This window comes from Eretmochelys imbricata, chromosome 1 (genome assembly GCF_965152235.1).
Source record: "Eretmochelys imbricata isolate rEreImb1 chromosome 1, rEreImb1.hap1, whole genome shotgun sequence".
In the NCBI taxonomy this organism is placed as follows: Eukaryota; Metazoa; Chordata; order Testudines; family Cheloniidae; genus Eretmochelys; species Eretmochelys imbricata.
Genome location: NC_135572.1, coordinates 25,857,847 through 25,877,515, shown reverse-complemented (window position 1 = coordinate 25,877,515; position 19,669 = coordinate 25,857,847). Strand labels below are relative to the sequence as shown.

The following is a 19,669-nucleotide window of genomic DNA, read 5'->3' as shown; positions in this document are numbered from 1 at the left end:
AAGGAACTGGAGGGGGTCGGCCGGCGGGGGGTATATATGCACGGCGCAGTGGCGCCACTCGGGGGGCCCGCTGGCCCGAGGGGAGCCGCTAAGGGAAAAAGTTTCCGACGCTCATGCACGCGGCATGCGCACACCCAATGTGGAATGGACGTGAACAACACATCCCGAAGAACAACAGTTACGCGGAAGTAAGTAACCGTTTTTTATCTGTCCATATTTCTACCTAATCTGTTTTTTGCCATGCTCATCACTGTGCTGTCTGGGGACCTGCTTTGACTAGCACTGGGATTTCATAAAGGTATTTATGATGTCATTAATAGGATCAGTAATGTAATAGCCCCAAGACTTTAAAAAAGAAATCTAGCCAGGTTATAGAAGGATCAGTTGCTAATTTGAGAAGATTCAACCAGGTAAAGAGGGGAGATTGGCAGTACTTCTGATATTGTTGCACCTTTGTTTTGTGCAATGGCAAAAGCAATTATGGAGGTATAATGAGAGGCATATATGAGGGTAAATGAAACACTAAACATTATAAATGGTGAATTCTGGGGTATGGAGAGAAATTATAGAACTTTACTGAAAATGATGAAGTTAAACATTTAATATGTTGGTTTCATTTTGCATGCAATTGCACTAAAAATCAATCACATCAAACTAATAGTTTTCACAGTCACTTTTAATATTAAGGTTGCATTCATAAATGGTTTCTAAATGATTAATAAATGATGAATAGCTGCTATAAGCATGTCAGAGAGATGCATAGTAGGGGTCATATGCACTTCACTAGAAGATGTTATAGATGTTTACAACCTATGGTTATAAGCTACCTGTTGACTGGGGATTTAATAACTATAACAACTGAGTAACCATTAAAATAGCTAGGAATTATCTAATAACACTTTATAAACTATTTTTTAAATGGGACCTCAGTATAAAGTCTGACCAGTTTGGGGTAGAATGTTTGTTCTGGGACAAATAAGGTAACCTTTTTTCCTAAATCATTGTCATATGAATAATATATTTAGCTGAACACCCAGATGCTGCCTATATGGGATATTCTGGGACTATTGGGGCTCAATTCTCCACTACCTTTACACCTGAGCCCATCAAAATGGTGGTGTTTTATGCTTGCTTTGCACAAGTGTAAATAGCTACAGCAAGTGTAATGCAATGGAGAAACAGAGTCCTAGCTCTTTTTTGTGTAAGTCCATCTATTCTGATACTTAGTACTTCTGGTTTCAGAGTAGCAGCTATGTTAGTCTGTATCTGCAAAAAGAACAGGAGTACTTGTGGCACCTTAGAGATTAACAAATTTATTTGAGCATAAGCTCACGAAAGCTTATGCTCAAATAAATTTATTAGTCTCTAATCTCTAAGGTGCCACAAGTACTCCTTTTCTTAGTACTTCTGGTTAAAACTGCATCAAATCCTTACTATATTAATAAAAAGATAACCTTGATTTATGTGAAATTGTTCAACACATTTTATAGAGTTGTCTATAATTCTTCTAATGACTGGGGCTGGGATTTTCAAAGTTGCCTCTGAGAATTAGAGGTAACATTTTTAAAAATGCCAAAATCCCATTTCAGAAGTGATTTAGTGGCTTAGGCACGTACGTTCCATTGACTTTTGATGAGACTTAGCTTCTCAGTGCTTCAGTGACTTTTGAAAATGAGACTTAGGCTCCCAGTCACATAGGTACTTTTGAAAATGTTACCCTAAGTGAAGACTTCCTATTGAAATTCCCTTTTTATTTTATTTTTTAAAATGGAAATGCTAGAGGTATCACACCCTGTTGCCATTCTTGATCATTCAGTCATCCTTTTATAGTCTGTTACTGTGTCATTTGTGCTAATTTATGCCTCTTCCAGGGCATGAGCAGGATGTGCAATATCACCCTTATGTTCCCTGGAGTCATTATGCCCATGTAAAGTATAATGGGACACGAGGGGAAGGTTGCAGGGGAGTGGATCTTGCTACACTTATGAAAATGTGGAGTAGGCAGTTTAGCCATCTCAGCCATGCCTGATGTTCAGGAAGCAGGCCTCCTCTGGGACTGCTAGCCTACTGGGCAATGCAAGGCAGTGCTTCTTGCTTTCCCCAGCACAACCAGCCAAGTTGTTACGGTCTTCACTGTAGCAAGGGCAGCCATAGTTTGGCCCTCTCTGTCCACATCATTGAGACATGTGCCATCACATGTAATCATGCAGAGTCTCTAGAGATTCAGTATACTTAGATTTTTGTGCAGTCTTGACCTAGGTTCCTCTCTACAGCCTCCACCACACGCACTTTCCCAGGGAAAGCTTTCATCTTCTGAGTCCCAGAAATAATATTTAACTTAAATTGTTTCTGTATCGGCTTTAAATTCATTGCACCCTTTGTATTGTATTGTATTGTAATGTGTTTGTTGAAAAGTATTTCTGCTTTTTCTGCAGGCTATACATAGACGGTCCTTTCGGGAGCCCCTCTGAAGAATCCTTGAATTATGAAGTTAGCCTCTGTGTGGCTGGAGGCATTGGAGTAACTCCATTCGCATCAATACTCAACACGCTGCTGTATGTGAGCCTACCCTATTTAAATTCATTTTCCCAGAGTTACTTCCGTGTTGCATATTGTAAATGTTTCCAGCATGTGCATACCTCCTGTTCATGGAACACTACCCTCCTGAGGAGAGAGGAATAGAGAGGAGGATTGAGATCTGCCATTGAAAATCCCAAATCCATTCATGCTGGCTGTTCATGCCCAATGAATGCTGAAAGTGCAATGCTGAAAAAATACCTTAGGTGGCACAGTGGTACCTAAAGGCCTGATAGACAGAGTTTCCCATCCAGCGACCCGTGAAAACTGAGTTTGAGCTCTGCCAAGTCCATGGGGATATTTGTTTACAATTCCAACCTTTTAATTGGAAAACTCCCCAGTCTGTGTTCGGGCAAGGGACAGAGATAACAGGGTTGCTGAGAGTCAGGACTGAGATGCATTTCCTCGCGTGGGGAAGCTTGAGCAGTATCAGTGTGGTGTATATTTGGCTTCAGTCAAAGCTCTTTGCCTATCATTTTCAAGAACGCTTAAGCTAAGTGTTTTACAGGAACTCAGAGGAGTCAGGCATTCAACTCCCATTGAATTTAAATGGCACTTGGGCACCTAACTCTCTTAAGCCCCTTTGAAAATCCTAACCTTAATTGCCTCTTTTAAAATTATTATTATTGTTAATTTAAAACATTTTAAAATCCAGTAAGACACAATTTTCAGTGGCTCTCTGTGAGTCACCAGGGCTGTCAAAATTCTCCCAATCCCACTCTTACACAATGGTGAATCTTCATTATTATTTTTATTAGGTGTACCTAGTAGCCCCAGGCTCGGGCCAGTGCCCCAGTGTGCTAGTCACTGCACAAACAGAGCAAAGACTGTCCCTGGCCCAAAGAGCTTACAGTTGAAATAAGCTTACAAAGTGTTTTACAATTCACACACGACACACTTGTTCAGAGATCAGCTGGTAGCTGGAGTAAAATTAAAACCTTTTAAAGCCTGATTTTAAGAGATGCTGAGCTCACTCAGCTCCCCTCAATCTCAGTTGGAGTCATGGGTGCGCAGCGCTTCTGAAAATCAGACTCTTATGTGGCAGCTCCTGGTGCCTTTGTGCAGCCCTCAAAGAACCTAACAGGTTCCCTACACATTTTCATCTCTGAAAGTCCATTGTTCATCTTGGAGCAGGGGACTGGACTAGTTGACCGCTTGAGGTCATGCTCTTTTGAACGGGGAGTACCATTTTCTGAAGCGCATTTTCATTTCTGCCGAAAGACTGGAGTCCCAATGGATATCCTGACCATTTTCTCCAGGACAGATTATCCCTGACAGTGCTGAGAAAAAACATCACATATCATAACTATGGGCCAGCGGTAGGTAATGAGACGGCTGTCTCTGTCAGCATATTATTGGAGGCAGTGAGAGGCTTGTACAGACGTTGCCACAGCAGCTTAGTGTCCAGTGAATGTTTTCAATACCAGATAAATAGGATGATTCCAAACAGTGCATGGCGTAGCCCAGCATTACAGTGAACCTTGTGTGTCATGCACTGCAATATTATGCAATAATAACAGCAAGCGATGTTTTGCTGTTCATATGTAAGGATATCAGCAATACAGAGCACTTGACCACTGGAGAGGCTGACTGTTGTTTTTGGTCTCTTCATAAAAATTGTGATTGGCGGGGTGAAAATGGTAACTCTTGTGCCCAAACTTGAAGGGGTAGGAAGGCAAAGCCCTTTTTGTTAAGGACATGCAGCTGTGGAGGATATCGGGGTGTCCTTCAGGACAAGGATGCAGTCTTTTGTTTTGTGTTTGGTTTTGTTTATTTTGATATTTTCTGAGCAGCTGGGGTCTCCCAGCCTCGATATATCCCACTCAGGTATCTAATAAACGTTGCCTATTTATTATAAATCATAATTGTTTTTTTAAAGAGAGTCAGAAGCTTTTTGGCATAGGTCAGGTGTCTATACATTAATGATTAATTACAAGTAGTAATATTCAGTAACGTGCATATCAGCGGACGTGGCATGTCGTACACACATCTTTAGCTGTGGAACAATACTGCACATTTATCATGTCACAGCTTACTGGAGGTAAACCCAACATTGTATGTTTGACATGCCATTCACTTCACGTGCATGCATGATGCATGCCACAAAACACGACAGATCAACCTCGCATTGATTCAACTTAGCTCATTCCCACTGGCCTGTGTTTGCTCAAGCCAAAAGTCTGAATTGATAAAAGGCGGTCCCCAGTGAATCCTCTTGTATATCTTTCAGTTCATTTATGCTGAGACACGTTTATTTTCTTTTATCATTTCAGAATGATGCGCTGGAGTAAATGAATACAGTTTATTGCTTACATACTGTACACAAGATACTGTATTTGTGATCTCACCCCATATGATCAGACCATTACCTTGGTTCTGGTTTCTCCCAGCACAAATGATACGCCAAATAGGGAGAAATAACATTTGTCTGCAGGACAGCATTGTACATGCAGCAGCTGGTGTCAGGACATTAAGGATGCTACACTCCCACTACAGACACGCAAGGCATGAAGCCCAGGGCAGCCAGCACCTCTCTGCAGGGTATGGATAGTTCACACAAGGGGTCAGAGTCCCCACACCCTGTGTGCCATGGAGTATTTGCTCCACAGCTCCTCTGCAGGCCTGCAGTGGCGGGTTTAGGCATATGGAAAGGGACGGTGGTATGTCCATCAGTTACACAGATGCATTAGCAAAATGGCCCAGATGTTAGGGTTGGCGGGTGCCCGGTTTTCGACCAGAAAATCCAGTTGAAAAGGGGACTTGGCAGTGTCTGGTAAGATGTACAGACGGGACACCAAAAGTTTGGTTACCACAGGCAAGGCGGGGAGGCACCAGGTCATCAGACTGTGCCAGCCCCTGCTCAGCCAGGACTGCCTCCTACCTGCATCTCCTGGGCAGACAGGCAGGCTCCGCATCAGGCTGCAGCTCTAGAGCAGAGGGAGCCCAGCTTGGGCGGGCAGGGGGAGCTGGAGAGGATCCAGCTGTGAGGAAAGGAGAGGGAGGAGAGCAGCAGGGGGCAAAAGGATTAGGGCAGGGCCTGGAGGAAGAGGTGGGGCAGGGATGGGGCCTTAGGGGAATGAGGCGGGGCAGGGGGGTCCAGTTATCAGCAATTAGAAAGTTGGTATATGGGACCATAGTAGCTACTGTAAGTCAAGTTGTGCAGTAGGAGACGTGGAGCAGCTATGCAATTATCCCACACCTTGCCCCCTGGCCATGACGTTTGGCCTAATAAGCATATATACTGCTGAATTTTTGGAAGTCCAGAATGCAGCTGTGATGGTCCCCAGTGGGTCTTTACGATCTGTAAATAGTTTTAAGGGGAAGGATTTTGTCCCCTAAATGGCTAAATTACAGGTAAGTAACAATAACGTAAAACCAGCCATGGCTGATCTGAGAAAAAATCATGCAGACTTTTTTAAAAAATCTGTTAATCAGTAGATCTTTTTTCATGTTTATTTTCTAGACCGGTTCATTGTGATCGTCCCTCTTTTACTAAAATCATGTTTTGTCTCCATTGCCATTAGGAAACCTGGCACAAGTGTCATGTTTTCTAAACTAAATGCCAAACGTTGTCCATGCACATGCTCTATCCGCTGAAGCTCTTTGGGGACTATACCTTTGCCTAGCACAATGGGGCTCTGACCTTGTTTAGGCCTCTGTGCACTACCACAATATAAATATGAAGTAATAATTGAAATAATCTGATGCTTGCATGCACCTGAATGCAGAATTCGCCCCTAACTTTACTTTGGAGTTGCATTCTGTGAAGTTTGCATTCATCAGCATCACCTCCTCTGGGAAGAAATGAGTTTGTGAACTCTGCCTTATAATTGCAATAAAGAATCCACACTATCTTTTTGAAATGCAGAGGCAGCTTTGCTTTTAGATAACTTAGATATCTTGGTTATGATGTATGAATCAACATTCTTACCTTAAGACATATATGCATTCAGTGTGCAGTTTATACTGTTCGGATGTAAAGACAGTATCCGTATAGCATGTTGTTCTGTGTTATGGGTTCAGTATTTAAGTCCATCATTTTAGACTGATTTGGGCATTTCAGTATGATGGGGGGAAAACTAACTTCACTTAATGGAAATGGAAATTAACATTTGCACAATTAATATAAAGTGTCTTAATTAGCATTAATTAATTCCCCAAACACATCATTTTCATTTTATAGTGATAACTGGCAATGCTACAAGCTCAGAAGACTTTACTTTATTTGGGTGTGCAGGGAAATCCAGTCTTTTCGCTGGTTTGCAGATTTGCTGTGTATGCTGCATAACAAGGTAAAGGGGACGATGACACAGGGCTGGTTTTAAAGGGATACTGACAATAAACACATCTGTTTGAATATTTAGATTAGTAACAAAAGTGTTTCCATTAAACATGACTAGAGAAGGCTGGGATTTCAGAGGGACCAAACTAAGTTATGTGATTGTGCAGCAAAATGGCAGATGAAATTTGTTGTTGATGTACATGGAAGGACTGGTTCAAAGTGTCATGTGAGACAAAACAGGGGTGAAATCCTGCCCCCCACTGAAGTCAATGGAAGTTTTGCCATTTCCTTGAGTGGAGCCAGGATTTTACTTACTGTTTTTTCTAAAACAGTCAAGGATGTTGGGACAGGCCCTGAAATCGGGGTTATGTGACCTTTCTTCAGGGATGCACAGTCTCCTTGCATGGTCAAGAAGTTTGCTAGAAGGGAAAAGAACATGCATCTAAGAGTCTGGGTGCATCCTTTCCTTTGAAGAAAAGTAAAACCCCAGCTCATCTAGTGAGCGGACTGAAGGAGGTGGGTCGGTGAGTTTATGGAAATTGGAAGTCAACTCTAATTGTCAAAACAGAGATCAGGTGGATTTTAAAACTATTTTAAAGTCTTTTTAGGAGAATTTGTTCATGTATCCTGGGATGTAAAGAAGCTTCTGGGTAAAAGAAAGATATGTAAATGTGTCATTTTCATTAAAGTGTCCACTTTATCTGCTGTGAAGATCAAGCTTAATCAGGGTACTGAACAAGAGCAACCGCATTCTTATATAAGAAGAGGCGTATTAATTCGCTTGATGTTTTTCTGGTCTTCCCAGCTTTGGCAGGAAAACCGCCCAGACTACATAAACATCCAGCTGTACCTTAGTCAAACAGATGGGATACAGGTATGTGGCTAAATGCTGTTTGTAAACCTAAGTAGATCTGATGGTGGTAGACAACACAAACTGCCAGTTAAGCATGACATGGAATGATTGCAGATGGTTTAAGCAGGGAATAAAGGCTAATTGTCTCAGTAAGACTGCATCGTAAGTCCAGCCCCACAATACTAGAAGAAAAGTCTGGCAGCATTCAGTTGATTATCCATGGGCAGAGATCCATATCTCCCTTCTCTAGGAAAGAGGTCTTTCCAGGCCAGGCCACAGATTAGACAGTTGGCAGGGCTTTGTGAGAAACTTGCATCATTCCTGGGCTGAGAATCAGGCTGGAATAATTCTAGCCCCAAACTTTTGAAAGCAAACACGTTGTGAGAAACTGGCTATTTTTAAAAATCCCGATTGGTTTCTTTTTGTTTTGTTTTTGTCTCGAATGTTTGAAGAAGTTAAACTTTTAAAAGTATGCAGCCAGAAAATGTACTGAACTGTTCACAGTAGTCCAGTTTAGAGAGTTGGATTTATTCCCCACTGGCTGGAACCTTGTGTAACCATTTATACATGGGATGTGGTGACCTGGGTGTTAGCATTTTACATCCACTTTGCACTGATGTAGCACAAATGTAAGGGCCCGCTTCTTCACACTCTAAATGAATGTGAGCTTTGCCGTTAACTTTGATTGGCATAGGATCAAGCCTTAAATTACTACAAAAGGTGAAAGGCAGTCAAGAATCAGGTCCATTGGATTTAGCTCTCCTTTCTAGCAGATGAAGACAAGAGAAAATTTATAGTTCTGATGAGAACTACCCCAATATACAGGGCTTGCTGCTGGGCTTCAGCTAAATAATCTGCTAGCAACAATTCTGAACAATCATCCGAATATTCAGTGCTAGTTCCAAATAACTGGATGGGATGTCTCTGCTGGCATGGAGATAATCCAATATATTATTAATTAACAGGTAAGAAATGACCAGGTTCAAGGTAGAACATCCAAGATGAAGCTGAATATCACTGAAATGCAGTTTAGAATATTTACTCTTAAATTTTGTGTCCAGTAGCTACTGAATTTGTATTAGAACTCCTTTTCTTTTTTAAAAAAGAAAAGGAGGACTTGTGGCACCTTAGAGACTAACAGATTTATTTGAGCATAAGCTTTCATGAGCTACAGCTCACTTCATCGGATGCAAGTACTCCTTTTCTTTTGCGAATACAGACTAACACGGCTGCAACTCTGAAACTTTTCTTTTTTATGACTGTTTGGTAGAAAAAGTGGCATCAAGTATAGAAGTGTATACCATGAGGGCTAAATTTTGTCTTTAGTTAAAGCATAGCATAAATCCAGATTTGAACAGTTACTCCAGATAGTTCAAGGGAGCACTGGATGCAAGTCTCCATTGCCCTGCACTCGTGCTGTCGTTGACACCAATCCAAAGTGAGTGTAAAATGCTACCAAACCAGAATAGTGTCGCGTTTTACTCACTCTGCACTGGTGTAAATGAGTGACTCGAGATGCAGGACACACGAGAATCAAGCCCATTTTTATTTCCAGAAACTGCTTTCGGCCATGGTAAAAAAAAACAATGTAAAATGGTTCAAGCTTAGAATGTACTTTTGTATTAGTATAGTAGATGGTTTAGATCATTCGATTATGGGGTGAACGCAGAAAATCAGATCAGATATAATTCTTCTCCAGCCACATGTTACATTATATTAGGACAGTAAAACAAGGAGCGGTAATGCAATGCAGTGGAAACAGGTTTGGCTTCATAAAGAGAGGTCAGCTGCGATTTTACCGGGTTAGAATTGCTAAAAGAATCCTGTGCTCACTCCAAGGATGCAGCTTTGGTGCTTGATACTGCTGAGGCTGTTCAAAGCAACTGGTAAACCATCCTCTAAAGGTTTCCCTTCTCACTTTTTCAGCCCCAGTTAGCTTAGATGTTACTTGTACCAATAGTAGGTAAAAATACTTCAGACAGAAATGTGGTTTTTCTATATGGACAGTGTCCCTTAAAGGGTAGCAGTGAAGGCAAACTAGGGAGTGAGTAATGAGAATATAACTATTGCTCTATGTATGAATTGACAAATTGGTTTAAAAATAATGTGGAGACTAATAACTAGCTATATAAGAAACAGCACACAAGCCTGAAGATGGTTATTCAAAAGGCAAGGAGCTGAGGTACTGATGCATAGAAATGGCTGCAATCTAAGTCACACAGTTTGATACTTAGTTCAGTTTTTATATTTCAGCTATTTGGTAAATCAGCCAGGGCATTTACCAGACCAGTATACAAGCTCTGAGTGATGTGTAACAATTTACAAACACACAGCAACTGAATTTATTGTTTCTCACAGAAGATAATTGGTGAAAAATACCAGGTCCTGAACTCGAGGCTTTTGATTGGACGACCTCGTTGGAAACTCCTTTTTGATGAAATAGCGAAGTGTAACAGACAGTAAGTACCACTCTTGATAAGTTTTGCCAGAGTTTGAGAGATGGGGATTGTGTATGTTTAATAAACAGCTATATTTGTATGAAAATTACTTCGGGGTTTATCTTATCATGTAACATTCAAGCTACTGATGTTGATATTATTGAATGTGTTGCAGCTGAGAGATGGACTGTAAAAAAAAATCTTTCACTTTGAGCAGTCAGAGCCGTTCATCTTCCCCCACAACTAAACCAGTCAGTGGCCCAGGCAATAAAAATCATATTTCTGTGTTGCTACACAGAGATTGTACATGTTTTAATCCTTTGCTATAATCAGTATCTTGCAACATATGCCAGTTTTCTGCAGTGACTTTTATGATTTACAGTTCGAATAATAGAAATGCTGTATTCTGGCCGTATTCTACTGTGTTATGTCTTTATTCAGAAGATATATTTTCTTTGAGGGCTACAAGTGCTATTTATTGTTTGTTAAGAGCTGACTCTGTAATCAGTACTGTACGAGAAAGAGCTTACAGTCTAGACAAGTCAGATGTAGAATAAATGAGACACACATCAAAGTATTGACTCACCTCTTCTGGATTTAATTTAACCCAGTTGTTAAACCAGTCTCTTTGATGCTGTGGTTACTGAGGATTAGATCCTGAGAAGGACTGGGCCCCAGAAAATCTTATTTGATCTCAGTGTGAGCGCTTGGTATGTGATATCTCTTAGGGTCAGGACCTAAGATCTGATCTATACACTGTGGTACTAATCTTGCTATTCCCCCAAAGTAGCAAAGTGCCTAGCACAATGGAGCCATGCTCCCTGTTAGGGAGTTACTGTAATGCAAACCAATATATATGAATACTGCTACTCAGTGATGTGCAGGAGGGAAGGCAGGAACTGGGGCCTAGGTAGAGGTGTGTACTTCCTGTGCAACATGGAGAACAGCTCTGCAGGGGCTGAGCTCTGGGCAGTCCTGCTTTTTATGGTGGGGAGAGATAGGGGCATGGCAAAGGAGATGGGGAGAGTGTGAGAGGTAGATCTGCTGCTAGGTTGCTCCTGTAATCACAGCCTCCTGCACAGTTTGGGGAATGTTAACCCTTTAAGTGTCATTTTTATTTCTTTCTTAATCTTTTGTCCATTCTATTTTTCAAAAGACCAAAATAATGGCAGCTTCCATCATTTCTCTTGGGAGACTCTTGCACACCCGAATGCACATCTCTTTCAAGACGTTTTTCATGATTTTTCCTTTCTACATTTCATCTCATCCCTCCTGGTTAGATCCTCAAGTACCACTTTCCCTTACATCTTTGTATCTCTAAGATGCCCATCACCTTGATTTCTAAGCAACATGTCTTGTAGAACCTCAGTAATGCTTCTGCGTCCTTGACTGTGAACACCTTTTACGTTATTTGTAGACTCTTATTATGCCCTTCCTCAGCCCATATCACCCCCTTGCTAAGGTCTATAGACTAGCTCTGTAAGGTCACCATCCTGCAGACACTTTAGTTACATGCGCTGTGTAGATAAGGCATCCCATTAACTTTCATAGAACTTACCAGGTGCAAGATCGGGACTTTAACCTTTCACCAAAAGAAAAGGAGTACTTGTGGCACCTTAGAGACTAACCAATTTATTTGAGCATAAGCTTTCATGAGCTACAGCTCACTTCATCGGATGCATACATCTGGTGAAGTAAGCTGTAGCTCACGAAAGCTTATGCTCAAATAAATTGGTTAGTCTCTAAAGTGCCACAAGTACTCCTTTTCTTTTTGCGAATACAGACTAACACGGCTGTTACTCTGAAACCTAACCTTTCACCATAATTCAATTTTTCAGCTCGCTGACCTTTTGTTGCTTCTTCTCCTACTTCTTCCCATTTGTCAGTAACTCCCTCCGAATGGCCCTGGTGCAATATGCACACCACTAAATAAGGGCAAGACAAACAATTCCTCTTTTAGCCAAACAAGTCTAGCATTGGCATTCAGGATTCTGGACGTGTTTGCAGACACACACGTGGTTGGTTTGCACTCTTTATTTGGTGACATCCAAAGTATTTCCCAGTTTTTATTTTACATTTCTAGTAAAAAAGAACAGGTTAGACAAACACCAGTCAGGGATGGTCTAGATAATATTTAGACGTGTCTAAGTACGGGGACTGGACTAGATGACCCATTGAGTTCCCTTCCCCTCCTGTGATTCTGTGGCTCTGGCTATGGTTACTAAAAGCCCTACATAAACAAACATGCAACTAGGGATGCTCTCATCAGTTCAGCCATACCATTGGTTTTGGTTGCTTGACTCCCAGATAGGGAAGCTCATGTCTAAGTTTCTGAGGTCTGCTAGAATGTAATAGTTCTCCGCACAGTTAACAGATTAATTCAATCCAGCATCAGGTTCAGATTCTTTCAGTTCAACTAAGAGGAGCAAAAGTGCACCATCTACTGTTGATATTTTATACCACATCTACAGTATTTGCATTGGGACAGTTCAGAGCGTATGTTATGCATCCAGTTTTCAGGATTTTCGTGCAAACTATTTGGGGAAAGGGTGGTACCCTTTTTTGTGATTCATTTATCTTCAGGATAAAAATGTGCTATATACTTCTGAGATATTATCATAGCTTTTACATTTTGCTGGGTCCAAATGGCAATATGCTTCTTATATAAAGCTGAGAATGAGCTAGGCAGAAGAAATTAAAACATGTAGGGAAAGAAGGTATGTAAAGATGAGGCACATTTTCTCCATGCTATGAAAGAGAATCATCTATAAGGAATGTAACGCATGGTTTGGAATCAGAAAATCCCGAGTCCTCGTTCCGGCTCTCATTATATTGCCAGTCACTTCACCTCTCTCTCAATGACTCCATGTGTAAAATGGGAATAATAATGCTCACCCGCCTACTTGCCTCAGAGGGGTGTTGTATGGATTGATGAATTAGTATTTACATAACACTTTGAAAGTATAAAGTGCTATAGCAGTGCTAAGTATTACTGTTAAGGATGGTCTGGTGGATAGGGCATTGACTTGACTGGGACTTAAGAGCCCTGGATTCAATTTCTGGCTCAGCCACAGACTTCCTGTGTGACCTTGGGCAAGTCACTTAACCTCTCTTTGACGCAGTTTCCTGTTGTAAAATGCTTCCTACTCATGGAAGTGCTGTCAGGATAATAATCTGTTAGTGATTGTGAGAGGCCGAGATACTATGGTGATTACGATTATGTAAGTATGTAGAGTGAGTTTAATTAAGTACCTCGCTGTACTTAATTAAACTAATGGATACAAATGTTTAATAACATTAAGGCTTTCAATTAAATACACAATAAGATAAAAATTCCGATTCAAGGCTTACTTTCCCTTCTCCTCATCCACAAAAGCACATACTGTCTGATCTTCAAAAGTGTTCAACACCAACAGATCCTGTTGAAGACAGCGGTCAATAATTTGCTCAACGCATCCGAAAATCAGGCCACTTATTTTTCTCCCCTTGTCAATAGTGCAACACTGGACCATTATGACAATGGAATTCAGTGTAAATACACAACAGTGCAGGAGGGTGGGGGGTGCAGAATGTGTATGGAAAGATTGTAAACCATGTGGGATCATAGAATTAAAAATGGTATTGTAACACATCTGGACAAGGCCATCATTTTGGTTGCACACGCAACGTTTTTGATGACATTTCCTGACTTTTGCAATGCTAATGTTCGCTTCCCTTCATTGTATAAAGTCAGTGTCATCTGTTATTCAGGTGGCCGAATTATGGATTTAACTGGCTAACTTTAGATACCTAAGTTTGAAAGTGTGGGCCAGAGACTTTATATGATACATTTTCTTCTTTCAAAGGCACATTTTTCTGTAAATTTGTCAGTACCCTTAGACTATACTTTTTTTTTCTGTCTAGCAGCGCAGACTTCCTTCAGTGCAGTTTAGGGGACAATGCAGTTAATTGTGACGTGAACTTAACTGCACACTAAAATAGATTATATGTACCAGTAAGCTGCCACTGTCATTCTCTGCAATATACGTAGGCCTTAATTTTCAAAAGTGGCCACTGATTTTGGGTGCCTCAGTTTTTGGATGCTGAAACTGAGACACTGAGAACAAAACTGCCATTGACTTCAGTCGGAGTTTACTCTACATAAGAATTGAGTAAGGACTCTGGGATCTGGATTTGATCCAACTACATTAACAATCGTGTGCCTTTTGAATAATGAATTCCTAACATAGAACACGGATTATCGTTAATATTCACATCATCTGGCCGAATGGTTCCTTGGCGCTGCTATGGTGTGCACTAGTATTGTGGATAAATGGTAATGGGTGTAACTGTACATTCTAGGTCTTCAGTAATGAATGTATAATAAGAACCCGCATCTCTGCATGTGCTTCTTAAAAATTGGTAAATGCTCATTTCAGCTTTTTCTTTTTCATTTTAAATAATCATAGAATCATACAAATGTAAGGCTGGAAGGGACCATGGGAAGTCATCTAGTTCAGCCCCCTGCACTGAGACAGGACCAAGTAAACCTAGACTGCCTCTGACAGGTGTTGGTCAAACTTGTTCTTAAAAACCTCCCATGATGGAGATGCCAAACCTCCCTTGGAAGCTTAGTCCAAAATTTAACTACCATTAGAGTTAGCAAGATTTCCCTAATGGCTAACCTCAATCTCCCTTGCTGCCGATTAAACCCATTACTTCTTGTTCTACCTTCAATGGACATGGAGAACAATTTATTACCCTCCTCTTTAGACGATCACTTAACATATTTGAAGACTGTTATCAGGAAACCTTTTATCATTTTTGGTGCTCTCCTCTGGACTCTTCACTTTGTCTACGTATTTCCTAAAGAGTGGTTGCCAGAACTGGATGCAGAACTCAAACTGAGGCCTCGCCAGAGCTGAATAGAGTTGGGCAGTTACCTCCCCTGTTTTACATATAACACTCCTGTTAATACACCCCAGAATTATATTAACCTTTTTCGCAGCTGCATCAAATTGTTGAGTCATGTTCAATTTCTGAGCTGCTATAACCCCCAAATCCTTTTCAACAGTATACCACCTAGCCAGTTGTTTTCCATTTGTGCATTTGATTTTTCCTTGCTACATGAAGTACTTTGCTTTGTTGAATTCAGACAAATTCTCCAATTTGTCAAGGTCATTTAGAATTCTATTCCTGTCCTGCAAAGTGCTTGCAACCCTCCCAGCTAGGTGTCATCTGCAAATTTTATAAGCATACTCTGTTCTCTGTTGTCCCAGTAATTAATGAAAATATTGAATAGTACTGGACTCAGGTCTGACCTCCTCTGCAGGACCCCACTAGATATGCCCTCTAAGTTAGACAGCAAATCACTGATAATTCCTCTTTGAGGAGGTCTTTCAACCAGTGGTGCACCCACTTTATAATAATTTCATCTAGACTATATTTCTCTTATTTGCTTAAGAGAATATCATGTGGGACTATGTCAAAAGCCTTTTTAAAATCAAGATATACCACAGCTACTGCTTCCTCTTAACCACCTGGCCAGTAACCCTCAAAGAAGGAAATTAGGTTGGTTTGGCAGGTGCTTTCAAATTGATTGTTTATTAATTTGTTGCAGTATCTTTCCAAGTATCAAAGCTAGGCTGACTGGTATATAATTTCCCACATACTCTGTTCCCCTTTTTAAAGTTGTGTACTATGTTTTCCCTTCTCCAGTCTTCTTGGACTTCACCCGTCCTCCATGAGTTCTCAAAGATCATTGCTAACAGTTCCGAGATTGCTTCAGCTAGTTCCTTAAATTTCCTAGGATGAATTTCATCAGGCCCAGCAAATTGCGGGAAGTGATTATTCCCCTCTATTCGGCACTGGTGAGGCCACACCTGGAGCATTGCGTCCAGTTTTGGTCCCCCCACTACAAAAGGGATGTGGACAGATTGGAGAGAGTCCAGTGGAGGGCACCGAAAATAATTAGGGGGCTGGGGCTCATGACTTAAGACGGGAGGCTGAGGGAACTGAGGTTATTTAGTCTGCAGAAGAGAAGAGTGAGTGAGGGGGATTTGATAGCAGCCTTCAATTACCTGAAGTGGGGTTCCAAAGGGGATGGAGCTCGGCTGTTCTCAGTGGTAGTAGATGACAGAACAAGAAGCAATGGTCTCAAGTTGCAGTGGGGGAGCTCTAGGTTGGATATTAGGAAACACTGTTTCACTAGGAGGGTGGTGAAGCACTGGAATGCGTTACCTAGGGAGGTGGTGGACTCTCCATCTTTAGAGGTTTTTAAGGCCCGTCTTGACAAAGCCCTGACTGGGATGATTTAGTTGGGGATTGGTCCTGCTTTGAGCAGGGGCTTGGACTAGATGACCTCCTGAGGTCCCTTCCAACCCTAATCTTCTATGATTGTGTGATAGCGGGAGGGCAGAATTTCAATCTGAATGTTTCAATCAAGAACATTGTAGCAATAGAGGCATTCTGCTGCTGCTAGAAATAATGCATGATCTGGTAGTGCTTCCTTTTAATTTGCGTATTGAATCATCATAGACTTGATTATGATCTCACGGTGGTATAAATGAAAAATTACACTAATGAAGTCATTGAAGTGACACAAATTTGTAAGAGTGAGGGTGATTAATCAGTGGGAGTGGTGGATTCTTGATCTTTTGATGTCTTCAGATCAAGACAGGATGCCTTTCTGGAAGATGTTCTTTGATCAAACACCAGTTATTGCATTCAATACAGGGATAACTGGGTGAAATTCTATGGCCTCTGATATAAAAGAAGTCAGATTAAATGAACTAATGGTTCTTTCTGGCCTCAAAATATATGACAATAGTGTAATTCTGTGGCATGTGAGATTAGAATCCAGCTCTGTGTGCCTTTAGACACGATTCACAATTTATCTGGCATGTGGTGATTCACTTTTCATTCTTAATAGGAAAACTGTTGGCGTTTTCTGTTGTGGACCAAATGAAATCTCCAAGGTACTCCACAAATTGAGCAACAGCAGCAACTCCTATGGGACAAGGTTCGAATACAATAAAGAATCCTTCAGCTGAAAGTCTTGGGACTAACAGGACTCTATGGAAGAAAGAAGTGCAATTATTTTTTGTAAGACTTAAGAGTCAGAGCTTTGTGCTAAGCAGATACAATATACCAAAGAGTAGCAGGTTTTCTTATTTATGATTATTTAAAATTCTGAAATAAGGACACAGCAGAGTACCAAGTCACATCAAGTGTTTATGCTCAAAGCCAAAAGCTCTCAGAAAATATTTATGATGGTGGGGATGATTCATTTATCAGTATGTAAATTAATTTAAAAAACGGAAACACACGGTTGCTTTTATGGCTGATTCAAGAACAATCCATGGAACATCTGAAATTTCTCCACTTCATCTTGCTAACCTCAGTCCTCTGAAATTGGGATTGGTTAAACGAACACCAGATTGATCAGAATTAAAAGTGCTCTGCAAGACAGATGGTGCTCTTTACTGGCACACAAATGAAATGGCTTTGAAATGGAGAAACTCCAGGCCAAAAATATTAGATGATTTAAATATTGCAGATTAGGATTCTGTATGTAAAATATAAAAGTTTATTCTCCCTAGCCTGCCTCCATACTGGATAGCTGTCTGGTAGGGATATATATTGAGGGCTTACCCCAGACTATGCGAAAGTGGGTGCAACCCTATGAAATCTCTGGGCCAAATCCTATGGTGATGTAAATGACAGGTGGGGTGTAAATTGGCCCATAGAGGTACTAGTGTAACTTCTATCAGTTTGATACTGAATGAGTTCACAAAAAGCGTATGACTTATGTACCTAGAGGGAATTGGATCAGGAAAAACAACTAGCAGGAGAAGGCAAGATAGGATATTTCTGCTATACCCCCAAGTCACCATGGAAGTCATACACACACACACACGGATGAATGAGTTCAAGCTGCCCTTTTTAGGTGCCTCTGCTGATGAGTTTACAGCTCACGTACTCCATAGTGACTCAAGTTGACTTCAGCCTCTCAACTGACTTGAGTGCATTGATGCTGAATTACACCGATATAACTGAGAGGAGAATTGGGGCAGATATGTCATTTGCATCACCATTTATAATATGGTAGGAATTAGCCTTAATTGCTGTGACCCTTTACTTGGTGTGTGCTGATGGAAGCCTTGGCCAGTCTACAGGATTGTTGTTGTTTTTCTTTTCCCAGAGCTTCAGAACATGAGCTTTCTCTCCTACCATCCATTTCCCAATCTGTACATAATAAGTGGCGGGAAATCAGAACCCACTGGCCCTGAGGAGCAACATTTCCCCTATCCCATTGCCTTGGTCTCTTTTATTTCTTCTTTAGTGCCCCAGTTCTGTTTCTTCGTAGTCAAGTTCTGCTCTGAGGATAAATAGGGCACTAAAGACATATACAATCGGGGATCAGTATAGTTCCATTGATTTTAATAGAATGTTACTGATTTTGAGTGGATCTGGCCCTTAATCTTCACCCAAACCTCAAGAGCATCACCTCTAGAATACTTGTGGCATCCACTGAAGCAGGAGGGTCTCAGCACCACTCATAACTGTGACTCTCCCATACGTTAGCACTTTGCACTTTGGTTTAGTTTATGGCTTTCAACTCACCCTTTTTTTATCACCTGAACTTCTTAATTTTCAGCATGCAGAAGCAGCCCTGCACCGGTGCCTGGTGATATCAGTGTCTGTATTAAGAGGGGTGCATTCTTTCAGTAGCTCATACACTGGCTTGCTGCATGTGTGACAAGTGAAAATGAGGTTGGTCTCGGCTTTTGCAGCTGCTGCTCAGGAGACGCCACGACTGGAATAGTAGGTCTGAAGGGCCTTGTCAGAGAGGCGTGGAGAAAATTTCCTGGCACTTGTCTATGCCAGAGATAGACAAATGCCACCAGCCCCTCATTTTACTCAGTTTGAAGTAAATGGAAGGGGGAAAGTGGTTGTTTTCGGGTTGGCTGGGATTTGCCAAGGAGCCTAAAGGAGTTAGGTCCCCAAATCCCTTGGAAGTTCAGTGGCTGCCTAAATCCCACCCACTGATTTTTGGGGCCTAATTCACTAAATGATTTGTAGATTAATAGCGTTTTAAGGCCAGAAGGGACCATTATGGTCAGCTAGTCAGACCTTCTGTAGATAGTTACTGCAATGTAAAACTGGAGAATCAGACCCTTTATATTAATAATTAATATTTCTGTTGCCATCTGTATTAGCTTAAAATTAAATGTAATATAATGCTGCCAGCAATCTGTACAGTGATGAGATATTGCCATGCACAGGGGGTTTTTTGTGGTTAGTTTATGACAAGTGATATCATAACTGCATCACCCCATCTCAAAAAAGATATATTGGAATTGGAAAAGGTTCAGAAAAGGGCACCTAAAATTATTAGAGCTATGAAACAGCTTCTATATGAGGAAAGATTAATAAGTTTGGGACTTTTCAGCTTAAAAAAGAGACGACAAAGGGGGGATATGATAGAGGTCTATACAATCATGACTGGTGTAGAGAAAGTAAATAATAAAGTGTTAT

The 19,669-nt window shown here is 41.0% G+C and overlaps 1 protein-coding gene across 2 annotated transcripts in view; it reads left to right on the top strand.

Moving 5' to 3' along the window:
• The window catches only part of NOX4 (NADPH oxidase 4), a 142,800-nt gene extending 125,619 nt beyond the window's left edge, over window positions 1-17,181 (top strand). Inside the window, exons 12-16 of one of the 2 annotated variants that reach the window (XM_077842249.1) lie at window positions 2,436-2,555; window positions 6,761-6,869; window positions 7,665-7,733; window positions 10,071-10,171; window positions 17,061-17,181. In XM_077842249.1, coding sequence (XP_077698375.1) covers window positions 2,436-2,555; window positions 6,761-6,869; window positions 7,665-7,733; window positions 10,071-10,171; window positions 17,061-17,181 — 520 coding nt within the window. The remainder of the gene's footprint in view (window positions 1-2,435; window positions 2,556-6,760; window positions 6,870-7,664; window positions 7,734-10,070; window positions 10,172-17,060) is intronic. The other variant, XM_077805354.1, reaches the window with a different exon arrangement.
• Window positions 17,182-19,669: the final 2,488 nt, after the last annotated feature.